At 33.1% G+C, this 13894-nt stretch overlaps 1 protein-coding gene across 6 annotated transcripts in view; it reads left to right on the forward strand.

The window, feature by feature from the left end:
- The first annotated feature begins 752 nt into the window (after positions 1-752).
- Dmtn (transmembrane and coiled-coil domain 2 protein Dmtn) overlaps positions 753-13894 on the forward strand; it is a 22677-nt gene continuing 9535 nt past the window's right edge. For 2 of the 6 annotated variants that reach the window (XM_017628071.1, XM_017628070.1), the window contains exon 1: positions 10781-10854. Coding sequence is in view for 4 of the 6 variants with exons in the window: in XM_017628074.1 (XP_017483563.1) it covers positions 10559-10790 (232 nt within the window). In the remaining 2 variants the exon portion in view is untranslated. Of the gene's footprint in view, positions 788-2833; positions 2841-10358; positions 10855-13894 lie in introns of those variants that run through there. The other 4 variants (XM_017628072.1, XM_017628073.1, XM_017628069.1 and 1 more) reach the window with 4 other exon arrangements.

Raw genomic sequence — 13894 nt, forward strand, 5'->3', positions numbered from 1 at the left:
TTAAATTGCTGGTGGAACCGGCTATTAATAAAATAAAAATAAACAAAGCAACAAAATATACGGGGTACCCAAAAAGTACCACGAGAAACTGTACCTCCAAGATAAAAAAAAAAAAATGTTTCTTATAAAAGGGCCACCGTTTTTGAAATATTGTTATTTTTCAAAAAAAATTTAAAATCTCAAAATAGATATGATTTTATAATGTTTCCTTAATATATTTTAACTACATTGCACTTGAATATGGTAAAGCAACTATATGAAAATGTTTTTCCGAAAAAAGTGCATTTATACATGCACTTTAATAAAACAGATGAAAAGCCCCTATTTTTTCCAATTAAAAATATCAAAATTTCTAAAATGGTGACACTTTTATTGAGGAAATCTTGTTTTTATCGGGGAAGTCACCCGCCAATCTACATTCTCTTTAAGTTTGTCGTGGTACTTATTAGATACCCTGTATATAGTAAAATAAAATACAAATACAAAAAAAAAAATATGAAAATACAGAGGTGAAATAAAATTAGATAACAGATAAAAAAAATTACAAAAATTCAAAATAAATAAAACAATAATTTTGTGATCATAAGCAATAACCGCCTAAGTCGAAAAAAACTGAATTGGAGAAAGAACGTTTTAAACATATCGATTGTAATGTTAACCTTATGTGGAAACCAAAATATGTTCCTCTATAACTTTTTAAATAGCCTAGTAGCTGGCGAGATAGGGTTTCACGTACACATGGAATAGTAGTTGCAGAATACGATCACATACATACATACATACATACATATATAACGGAATTTTTTTTGGCAAATGGGCGTAGCCACGCCCACTTATGGTTACATGTGTATATCTTGGTAACCGCTGCACAAATTTCTTCCAAACTTGGCACAGTTGTTGGTCCTGGTACAGCATACCAAATGGCCGAAAATATTTAAAATCGGACAATAACCACGCCCACATCCCATATAACGGTAATTTAAAAAATACGAAATCCTCGATAAATCAGTAAATATTATAGCTAATTTGTTCAAAATTGATGGTTGCAACAATTTTTTACCAAGAAATACGCTTATGATACAATTTTGGAAAATGGGCGTGGCACCGCCCACTTATGATCACATATATGTATCTCGCTAACCGTTCTGGCAATTTGTACCAAACTCGGTATGGTTATTGTGCCTGCCACATAAAAGCAAACCGTTGAAAATTGTTTGAAATCGGTCTTAAATTACGGCCGCTTTTCATATAACAATAAATTTCAAAAATGCTTGAAATTTCAATATGTCGAAATTTAAGGACGCTAATTTACTTAAAATGTGCACACCCCGGCTTATCATGTAGCGGTAGCTTTCGGCAAGGTGGAAAACATATCTTTAATACTTGCGCCGGGTATTTAATTTTCGGCTCCGCCCGAACTTAGACTTTTTAGTTGTTCTAATTTGGCTTGGACCAAGTCCTACGGAGTATGCACCTTTTAACTACAATTTTTTATCCTGACTGACGTGGTTTATTCTTATAGATTGAGCAAATTTCAGCGGAGACTAAAACACGTGGTTGTTTTGCAGATTCCGGTTAAATGTCACTGACTGACAGTCCCTTCTACCGAAAATTCTAGATTAAAGCAAGCTCTGGATCACTCCTTTGTCACATTGAGGGAAAGATAAATAGACTTCAGCTTGACATTCAACTTCGTTCGTTCGTTTCTCTTGGATCGCTAAATCGAGGATGTAATTATCGATTTGACTAAATCTGTTTATGCCCAAAGTACTAGAGCTGGCCATAGACTCCAAGTGTAACTTAAGGTTATCTGATACTATCCGAACATTTTCAGTGGTCGAATAACTTTTTGCTCGATGCATGAATATCTTCGTCAGCTTCCTGTTTAGAGTTACGATCAATATTTCACTTCAGACTAAAGACTCTGGCTTACGCCTCCAAGCTTCAGAACATTAAACAACTTTCTTGCCGAGACTGACCAAAAGACCCTGTGAAGTGCATTATACATTCATGATTCTTCGTGTCTCATCAGCGTAAGCTTGTATGTGCTTCAAGCCTGGTATCTCTCCGGTCATAGTATACCGCTCTTAAGGCATAACACAGCTTTCTCCGCGACAGTAGGCAATCTTTTGAATGAGCAAAAATGAATGTTTCAAAAATTTATCTTCAGATACAGAATACTTTCTAAAGAGTAAGAATACGTTGATTTTTTGAGATGCCAATTAAACTTGTCGATTACTTGATAATTGAAGGAGCACAACAGTAACACCAACATGACTGCAGGCTTCATAAATACAATTTTTATTTTAACTTTAATCGTCGACGTCATCGGCGTCATCGGGCGTCTGCAGATTAAATTTCCATTACACGTTATTAAAAATTTAAATCTCATTTCCACTCTACTCTTCATAGTGCTTAACACTTACACTCATACATACATATGCATCGAATGGCTGCTACTCCTCTACGTCGTCCATACGATCAACAATTTTCGTAAGCGATGAGTCAGCCAAGCAAATTCCTCCGTCAATATTTGCATAAATAATTAATTAAATCCGCCATAAGAGCACACAATGCTGAACCATATTAATATTCATACATGCATATCCATTTATAGTATGTATGTTTGCATGAACATGCATACAAACATATGTATGTACATATTTATTGCNAAATATTCATACATGCATATCCATTTATAGTATGTACATATGTTTGCATGAACATGCATACAAACATATGTATGTACATATTTATTGCCTAATATACATGTATGTATGTAAATATATCTGCACTCAAAAATAAGCCATGCAATTTATATAAAACCACACAAACACATAGTTTCAATTACAATACCATAAATTCGCATGCCCATCTACATAAAGTGCTGGCCAAATAATTAGGGACACGGCTTCCTTACAAGCTTTGACCGTTCACTTTTTCTTTACTTATTTTTGATTTATTTTTTACAAAAATATAGTTTAGACCGCATCGAAAACTATGTGACTCAAAAGTTCAAACCTTGTGCAAGATTTGAAAAAAAAACTCGCCGAATTTCAAAAAATAGTCATCAATATCACAGTGCAACACTCAAAAAGTGATGGAAATGAGACGAATTGCATTCATTACAAGTAATTTTTAAACAAAAAACAAAACCCATTTCAATTCTTATATAAAAATTTAAGATTATCGGTAATTTCGTCATGATCCAGTGATCGGATTTAAACCAAATTGGTACGGGACCACCTGTGAGGTAGCCCCTTTCATTAAAAAAAGAATTATAGAAATCGGTTAACGTGGTCCAACATAAAAACATGCGGTAACATACATACACAGAAAAAAAAATTAATAAAAAATAAGATATTCTGACAAATCGATATCCTTTTCCTTTCGTGAAGTCGGTTAAAAATAAAGAAGTACAATGGTTTTGTTTTGATTTCGCTCACAAATTTCATACCTGCATACATACATATCGTCTAGTTACAACATTGATTTTTAAATTTAAGCAAAAAACAAAACCGATTTCAATTCTTGTATAAAAATTTAAGATTATCGGTAATTTCGTCATGATCCAGTGATCGGATTTAAACCAAATTAGTGTGGAACCACCTGTGAGGTAGCCCCTTTCATTAAAAAAAGAATTATAGAAATCGGTTAACGTGGTCCAACATAAAAAACATGTGGTAACATACATACACAAAAAAAAATAAAATAAAAAATATAAATATTCTGACGAATCGTTATCCTTTTCCTTTCGTGAAGTCGGTTAAAAATAAAGAAGTACAATGGTTTTGTTTTGATTTCGCTCACAAATTTCATACCTGCATACATACATATCGTCTAGTTACAACATTGATTTTTAAATTTAAGCAAAAAACAAAACCGATTTCAATTCTTATATAAAAATTTAAGATTATCGGTAATTTCGTCATGATCCAGTGATCGGATTTAAACCAAATTAGTGTGGAACCACCTGTGAGGTAGCCCCTTTCCTTAAAAAAAGAATTATAGAAATCGGTTAACGTGGTCCAACATAAAAAACATGTGGTAACATACATACACAGAAAAAAAATTAATAAAAAATAAAATATTCTGACAAATCGATATCCTTTTCCTTTTGTGAAGTCGGTTAAAAATAAAGAAGTACAATGGTTTTGTTTGGATTTCGCTCACAAATTACATACCTGCGTACATACATATCGTCACCTGAAATGCAAAAAAAGACGTAACAACATCGTGACAATTTTTATTTATTTTTTTTTTTCATTAAATGATGTGGTAGTTGTAATTCGATGAAATCCATCATATCAATCAAAAACTGAATTTTGACGATATATATGTACATATGTAATCAAAATTTTTTCATTTGAACATTGGGCTGTGCCAAAAACTCCTCCCATCCCCTTCCCTTCCCGTTAACTTTAGAAATGTGTTTCCAAAATATACGTTCTCATTGAGATCTTAATATTCCAACTTCAGATTGAGATAAAAAAGAAATGGTAACCAAATTTTTCAAATCCTTTGGTACTTTTCATCATTTGACCAGCTTAATCAAATGCCGTTGGTCCGATTCCCATCACCACCAACTTTTTGAAATTTTTTGCAGTGTATTTTAAACTTTTTTAATCAATTTCTAAAAAAAAATTGGTGTATGCTGTTTTGTGGGCCATTAAATTTAAGTATAAAATTGTGCACGTTTCAGGCGGCTAAGAATTCGTGGTGATTTTTGAGATTTTTTTTGCCTGATCGCTCATTTTCTCCCATATAAGAAAATTTTAGAACATAAGCACTATATATGGAATTATTTTATATTAAAATTGAGCTGTATACCCAATTTTCTGTTGATACTTCGCAAGTTCTTATAAATCTTGTACAAGGTTTGAAAGTTTTAGTTCCATGGTTCCATAATTATGTGACCATCACTGTACTTATGTACCTTCATACATACGCACAGACGTACTCGCATACATATATCAATCCTTTGTGTACATTTTGGCTCCCAATTCAAAATTGTTATGTTTGGTTATCTTTTCGAGCATTTTTGGGTCGAATTTGCATAGTATATCGTCGCTACCATGTCAAAACTATCGAGTTGGTATTTTTCAAGAATTTTGTGAGGGTAGTCGCTGGGATTGAAATATATGATTTGCGAGACTGTAAAATCGTAGCCATCGAGGTTTGTCTTTTTATAAAACCATGGAATTGTAATCTTAGGACTCAACTATGCCCTAGCATTTGAGTTTGTAAATAAATAGTAGTCGAACCTCAAGACGATTTTGCTCAATCTCACCATATTTTTTTTGCACTTCTAAATCTAAGTATTTGGATGGAATTTTATATATTTACTCTTCTTACTTAATCTACTAAATATATACATATTCGGTGACCTGAAATAAAATTCTTTTTATAACATTTTTGTAGAACACTTTAACCCTCTTACTGACACTTTTATAAAATAAGTGTCACATTCACCCGCTCTGCCACGAGTTAACGAGTTGAATGTTCTATGAAAAAAATCGCTCTCAATTTTACACTCGAATTAAGCAGGAAAGGTGCAAAATGGTTAAGTTCGGTTCTATTCACAAACAACACCAAAAAGTACCACATTGGCAATATTAATTAAAGAGAAATCGGGTATAATTTAATCCTTCATCGGAACGGGTTAAGTGCAATTATTTCCTGATAAAGAAGTAGTTTTTAATGAAAGAAATTTTCTCATTTTCGTTGTTGGTGTTTCCGACGACAGGGTAGGAGTGTGAAAGCAATTTTGTGTTTATATTGTAATTAACCGCGAACTTATTCTACCTTATTGGATTGATCAACTATAATTTGGGTTAAAATATAATTTTAAAGGAAAGTAAATTAGAAAGAAAACATTCCGCCCATTTTTCCCCGGCCAACATTTCGTTCCATTCGTTGAAAAGATATGAACTGGTATAAATTGCAAACGTCTTATGATTTCTGATTTCACTATTATGAAATGTTGCTTATAAATGTTTAAAAAGTTTTCTAACAAAAACTAAAAAACAATGTTTAAGATTTGATGTTTTCATTTAATTGTCTTTAATGAATTTTATAACCTAAACCCTTTTGTTTAAAAACAACATAAATTTTTAAAAATGTTGCAGAACCACTTTTAGCAACATTTATGTTGCGTCCAAGTAGTCACACTCGAGAGTCGAAAGAACTCTAAAAACTAACTTGTTCCACATTTATGGCATGAAATTCAGCTTTTTACCTTCAAAAGATTCTAACAACACACAATATTTATAACCCAAAATGGCAAAAAATCTTTAAGAAATCAGAGAGTGGTGCTGTCCAATATTTCTTTGAAACTCAACTTAGTCGTCATTATTGCCTGATGATTCCGTTTCACTGTTATTGAACGAATTCCTTCCCAAGTAGTGCAAGTTGCTTCAGGTGTAAGCTTAAATTCCTATATACATCGACGTTTCTCTACTTCAATTATTTTACCACCTATTTTGTGTTCTTGTTTATTTTTTCGCAATAAACCTTGTCTGATTAGTTTTTTTTTTTTTTTTAAACTTGAAAACATAAACAGACGGCAGCGTTGATCCGGATTAACTCGGGAATTAACTGCAGTTGATATCCGATTAACTCGGACTTAATCCGGATCAACGCTGCCGTCTGTTAAGCTTTTACTTAACTACATAGATGTAAAAGCATGCCTGAAAAATAAAAAACAGACATTTGAGCGGCCTTGTAAAACCATTTCCTATGGCTCTATGGATGCAACTATTCAGAATTAAAATTTTGGTTTGACACTTCTTGCCAGACATTTTTTGCAGTTAGTTCATTCTTTTCCATATATCAATTTTTCAAGCCCTGGCTAATTAGCCAATATCGTAACGGTAACTTTTTGCAAGCGGCCCAATCTGCATTTGGTATCCGCCATATTCACTCCCATTGCCGGCATTGTTTTCCTGTCCTCCTGGTAACATGTGCCTATGGTAAGCTCAAGACTCTCGGTCTAGGCGTTCCAAGACAATCCACCCTATGGGAAATATTTTATTAAAGTGTATTTAGAAAAAGTTGTCCCACCACCATCAGTGCGCAATGCTTTACTGTTGAGACAAAAGAATTAATGAATTTTTTTAGTTAATGAGACTTGGAATTACAGTCGGTCATACATACATACATAAGCTGTTCTTAGTCTTATTTATTTTAAAATTTAAAATTNTAGTTCATTCTTTTCCATATATGTCAATTTTTCAAGCCCTGGCTAATTAGCCAATATCGTAACGGTAACTTTTTGCAAGCGGTCCAATCGGCATTTGGTATCCGCCATATTCACTCCCATTGCCGGCATTGTTTTCCTGTCCTCCTGGTAACATGTGCCTATGGTAAGCTCAATACTCTGGGAAATATTTTATTAAAGTGTATTTAGAAAAAGTTGTCCCACCACCATCAGTGCGCAATGCTTTACTGTTGAGAAAAAAGAATTAATGAATTTTTTTAGTTAATGAGACTTGGAATTACAGTCGGTCATACATACATAAGCTGTTCTTAGTCTTATTTATTTTAAAATTTAAAATTATTATTTCACTAGCTTTTATTATTTCACCAAATATCAATTGATTTCTTATTTCTTGATAATTGTAGGTACTTACTCAAATTTCCCATTCACGGAAAAAATTTAATGTAGTACATTTCCATTAAAATTGAAGTGCAATTCTTTTTTTTTTTTTTACTTTAGCAAATTGTATAATGACTTGTTGACACTTGCACAAGTTGATACCATCAGCACCACTAACTGCCTGCGTTTGTGTATCCATTCATATCTATGTATGCACTTGTATGTACATATTCACTTTGTTTACAAACATTTAACGCAAAGCATCAACAATTGTATTGTGCGAACTCCCACAACTGTGCATACATATATTTGTCAAATAGTGCATATGTATGTACTATGTATGCGTGTAGGTGTATGCTTTTTCATATGCGTTTGCAATTCTGTATACAGAACGTATAGTAAGTACTCGCTCGCTATAGCTTTTGAATGCATATCTAATATATAAACAAAGCTCGAACAATCAGGCCGCTGATTAGTCAAACAGTGAATCGGCTGAGCGGTCAACAATTGCAGAGAGGAAATAAGATTTATTTGCTTGCGGTGGCGATAAAAAATATTTATTTATTAAATTATGCATACCCATTTTATTTTATTGTTTAATAGGGCGTATGAAAGGGAGTGAAAAGTTTTTTTTTTACTAATAACACTATGCGACAGCCAAAATCGGGATGGGATGAAACCAACGGGAAGTTATATCGGTCAAAAACAAGTTATACGTGTCCCGGCGTTTCGCTGGGTCACGTCTAGGAATCGAGATATACATATATATAACTATCATATAGGGGAAATTGTCACCTTTGGTGGTCTTTTTTTGACATAACTCGAGAACCACTAGTCCGATTTTGCTCAAACAAANGACCCCTACCATTTGTCTCACAGTGTAATTAGGGCAACCCAAAATATGCTCCTAAAAACAAATTTTAAGCGCCTAAAATGTGCCAATAAATTCTAAATATATGCTCCACAAAATGCTTTTAAAATCATTATAAGCCATAAGATATGCTTTAAATTTCATTTATGTAGTATGTGCATGCCCAAAAATACCTTTAACCTTAATTTGCAGCACCTAAAATGTTCTAAATTTCATAAAAGTGTATATACATAAATATATATGTTTAATAATTCATATTTATTCCATTTTTTTTTTAAACGTACTATGTATAAAAGTACATGGAATCTAGTCGAATACCGGCACCTCGCAATTCTACCACCAATGCTTCGTGCTGTCGCATTTAACATGGAGTTGTCCTAGGAGGTGAAATTGCCTCCCTCTACGTAACTATGCCCTGGTACTTATAGTAGTAACAAGTAGCCTGTAACCGAACCACGTTTTGTATCTCGCTGCGTAACCTGGTACTAGTAATAATAAAGATTTCCATAACAAAACACAGTTAATTGCGTTTGATGAAATCTTTGTTAATTGCTTGCCAATCGAAATTATAATGGCGCGTCATGGCGGGTCAGCGTCGGGAAAACTCATCTGTCAAGAGCGAAACATATAAATATGTAGTATTATCTTTCTCACACATAAAAAACTTAATAAAAACACGATGTGGGACGTGCACTTTGAAATTTATTTAATTTTCGACACAATTATTTCAGAAATTTTTATTATTGGTTCTAAACCTAACAACGCAGCACAAAGTATCCGAAAATATACATTTACTGCAAAATATGCTGAAATATGCATTTATTGCCAAATATGCTAGAATATGCTCTAAGAAATATATCTCAAACTTCATATTTTTTGGAAAAACGTTTAAGCATTTCATCAGCGTGTTCCTAAAATTACTAACAAAAAACATGCCTGAACATATTTTGGGTTGCCCTACTAATAATACTATTTTGGCGCTTACACTTTTGCGAAGTGTTTGGTCGAGCGCCTCCTTCAAATTGTGGCGTGCGTCCTGATGTTAGAACATAAATGGAGGGCCCTACAAGCCAGAATATCACTCGGAGGTGCCTGCGATGGGACATTCTTCAAATTCTTTAGCGCTAATATATACATAAATACATAAGTACATTGAAACTCATTAATGTGTAAGCTCAATTGACTATTGAAACTGAAAAAAAAAATATTTATGTATACATAATTCTAAAAGTCATGTTTTTTCGCTCCTACCGTCCACTATTATTAATTAGTAAGACGATTATCGAGGTGAATGCAAATTTGAATTTGAGTACGAATCGTTAAAAGATATCGAAAGCAAATTTTGTTGATATATATAAATATAAATTTATCGATAAATATAAATTTATCGATAAATATAAATTTATTGATAAATATAAATTTATCGATAATCATAAATTTATTGATCAATATAAATTTATCGATAATCATAAATTTATTGATAATCATAAATTTATCGATAATCATACATTTATCGATAATCATTAAGGTATTTTATTTAAAGATATATGTAGCGATTAAAATTAGGTATATTCACAGCTTTGCTTGCAAGAAGTAAGAGAGGCAAATCACATTTCTCAAATAAGTGTGAAGGGAAATGTGAAATTAATAGATATGTATTTTACTATGCCATTCGTGATACAAAAAAATGTGAAAATAAGAGTTACATGCATTTTTTTCTGCTCTTGGTGGACTATTTCTCGGATTTGCCCATAATTGTAGTATGTATGTATAAGTCTTTGTTTATTTTTCAATTAAGAACAATGTAAAACACATTATAATCACTTTAACCTTCACCCTCTACTTAAATTTTATAAATAGCATTTAATAATAGAAAATTGCACAAAATTACCACTCATTGCAGTCGCACGCACAATACTTAGCGCTGGAGGAATCTGAGGCGTAGGTGCCGCAGCATACATACATATGTTTGTACATACGAGTACGACTATTACCCGTTCAACAACCATTCAAATACTCGTATCAACAGAACAGCAACAGCAACAGCAACAACAACAATAAATAAACTTGACTATGAATTGACACAAAGTATGGAATCATTACACGTGACGAGTACTGCTGCTGGTGGTGGTAGTGGTAGTGGTACACAATTATCGTCATTACTCGCAACAACAATAACAACAGCTAATACAACAGCCGCAACATCGCCTGCCAAAGATCATTACAATTCATTGTTGTTAAGTCGAGCTGCAGGAAGTGGACAGTTGCGCATAAGCAGATCTCCATCGGATACACGCAGTTCCGAACAAAGNGTTAAGTCGAGCTGCAGGAAGCGGCCAGTTGCGCATAAGCAGATCTCCATCGGATACACGCAGTTCCGAACAAAGTACGTAAATTGCATGTCATTCATTATAAGTGCATACATATTTAGGTATGAGGAATTTATTGTACATTAGTTGTTGCATGTTACGATCATACATTTTCACATACAGCGATTATTAATATTCATTAAATAATTTATGTACTTATATGTATGTTAATTTATTACTAAACGTTGTATATAATTCTAATATGTTTCTGCTGTTTACTTTTATTTTTGTGCAATAGACACTAACGCATTACAAGCAAACAAAGAAAAATTTCGCCGTACACCCGAGTATTTTTGCAAGGCAATTCCGAAAAAAAATGTTCGACAGAAAAAAAAGCATTTTAAATTACCTTCGAACCGCAAGTTTAATTGATTTTTGGCGAACTTTAATTTACTGACATTACGGTGAAGTGGGTAAGTAACTGGTTCCTTGAGGTCAATGAACTTTGGAACAAAAAATTCGCCTGCTCGAGACAAAAACATCGATATAGCATACATTAAGCCGAGAAGATGGCGAAAAATTAAAAAAAAAACCCTACGTTCGGCCAAAAAAAAAAAAAAATCGAAATTGCATTGCAAAAATTTGTAACTCAGGGGTTTACGGCGTATTTTTTTTTTTCTGGTACGGCCTAATGTACATATATTTGAATGTATATAAATATTTATCATTTGCTTTCATGAGTGCTGCTTCAATTTGATTAAGTTTGAATTGTCGCTAATTTTAGCAGTTCATTATCGAATTTTTACTTTTTTTTTTTTTGTAAAAATTTTTTGCTGAGCACCTCTCCTTCAAAATCCAACCACCACAATATCCATTTATGTAGTACATACATATGTATCTGTTATCTGTGTAGTTTTCTTCAAGTCAATTGGACATTTCCGTTCTTATGCCGGTATGCAAAAAAGTGGGTGTGTCCACAGGCAACTGCACTAACTTACGAGGGGTGATCAAAAAGTTAAAGAGAAGAGATGTGGAATACAAATTATGGTACTTTTTTGCTCTGATAAAACCACTTTTAAGCCTGGATCGAACATAACAGTTATTGATGCAAACTGTCATTGAAAAATTCACTATGAAGGAAATGTTCTAAAACTAAGTGATGCATAACAATCGATTTCTTTTTTCACCGAGAATCTACTTTGAAAATAAATTTTTATTTGCAATTTTTATGGAAAATTTAAAATATATAAAAATTATTTTTGATTTTGATTTTACTAATCCAAAATAACAATTATTTTCGATTTTTTATCTAAATAATCTGCAAATAACAGTTATTTTTGATTTATATATTATATGTTCGTTACAATTCCTGGGCAAGAGTAAATGTAAATACATATTTATATGAAGTTTCTGCCATATTAATCGATGCTTTTTATGGCTTTTATCAATTCACTTGTGTATCTGGTGATGTAACAAACATTATTTATTCGGTTTGAGTGAAAATTTCACTGTGAAACATAGTTTTTAAGCAGGGCTGAAAACCACTTCAAAAGCGATGCGGTTGGGTTCAGTGGCTCCGATTAGTAAAAAAAAAACTTGTTTTTTTTCCCACAGTATAAATTTTGTTTCTCTTTTTCTCAGAGTTGCCTGAGGGAACTTTTTTTACAAGTTTTTTTTACAGATTTTACATTCCTCGTCCAATGCCTAATCTACATACATACATACATACGTATATACAGTATAAGAAGTATGAAAATTATTACTGCCTATAATTCATTTAACTAGTTAGTTACATTCTTAAAGTGGGTTTGGCTATACTTACACAAGGCTGTGGCTATGTTTGTATGTATCCAAATTTATGACCATATTGTTGCATACCGTTTATTAGGAGTGTGCTCTACATAAATGCACGATGGAATTCCAAGTAAATAGCTAGCAATTAAGATAAGTAGAAGTACTTAGAAAATGACTCGCCAAAGACTTTTTATATACTACAGTAAACTCAACAAGAATGGAATCAGAATAATTGCGGTAAGTAAGGCGAGTATTGAGTGCAACATGATTTCCATGAAACCATTTTTCGCAAGAGCAACACTTTTAGCTTCGTAAATAAGGTCAAGTTTCGTCATCCGGCAACCTTCCGCCAAGGTGATACTGCAAAACTTTCTATGCAAATAATTACCCTTAGCACTGATCTGTTACCTGCACCGGAACGCATCTGCAAATCGTTAAACTCTCATAAACTACTCACAAAACTTTCTCCCTTTGGCTGATGAAGATTAACGTTTAACAAAAGCGATCAGATACAGGCGAGAGATCATTGAGACACCAACGGTGATAATTGACATAGAACGTTTGGCAGTATCAGCGACAATATGGTGAGCAAAAACAAAGTTTTCTTGCCTCTGCAGTTCAGCTTTATTGACAATCAAGTTCTGACAGCAAATAGAGCAAGCTGAGGCAATGGATAAACTAACCCCCAAAATTACTGACTTTACGGTGAAAAGGGTAAGTACTACAACGGTTTACTTGAGGTCAATGAACTTGGGAACAAAAACGTCAATATACTGTACATTAAGATTCGACTATAAATGCCGNTAAAGATAGCCAAAATTACTGACTTTACGGTGAAAAGGGTAAGTACTAGAACGGTTTACTTGAGGTCAATGAACTTTGGAACAAAAACGTCAATATACTGTACATTAAGATTCGACTATAAATGCCGAGAATGTGACGAAAAATTAAACGCTTCAAAAAACCTCTACGTTCGGCCAAAAGCTTCACATTAATTTTATACTTATTTGTTTCATACGACCATCTTGAATTTCGAAGGAACTTGCGCTATCCCGCCTATGAAACGTAATCTATTGAATGCTGCGCTGCCATATGCGACAAAATTCGGATGAGGATTTGGCGCAGAGCATAGAAAAAAATTTTATTTTTTGGTATCAAAGGAAGTAGAAAATAGGTTACAAACCGTTGGCCGGTCCAAAAGTTTATTATTGACGTGTGTCAAGTTAGCACTACACTTTTCGAATTTGGAAAAGTTAACTACGGCATTAATTGTAGTGTTTTTGTTGTAAATTTGTTGTGGAAAGAAAAAATTTGTAGCTCTCG

This window comes from Rhagoletis zephyria, unplaced genomic scaffold (assembly GCF_001687245.7).
Source record: "Rhagoletis zephyria isolate East Lansing unplaced genomic scaffold, Rhagoletis_zephyria_1.1 Rzeph_scaffold_05722, whole genome shotgun sequence".
Taxonomy (NCBI): domain Eukaryota; kingdom Metazoa; phylum Arthropoda; class Insecta; order Diptera; family Tephritidae; genus Rhagoletis; species Rhagoletis zephyria.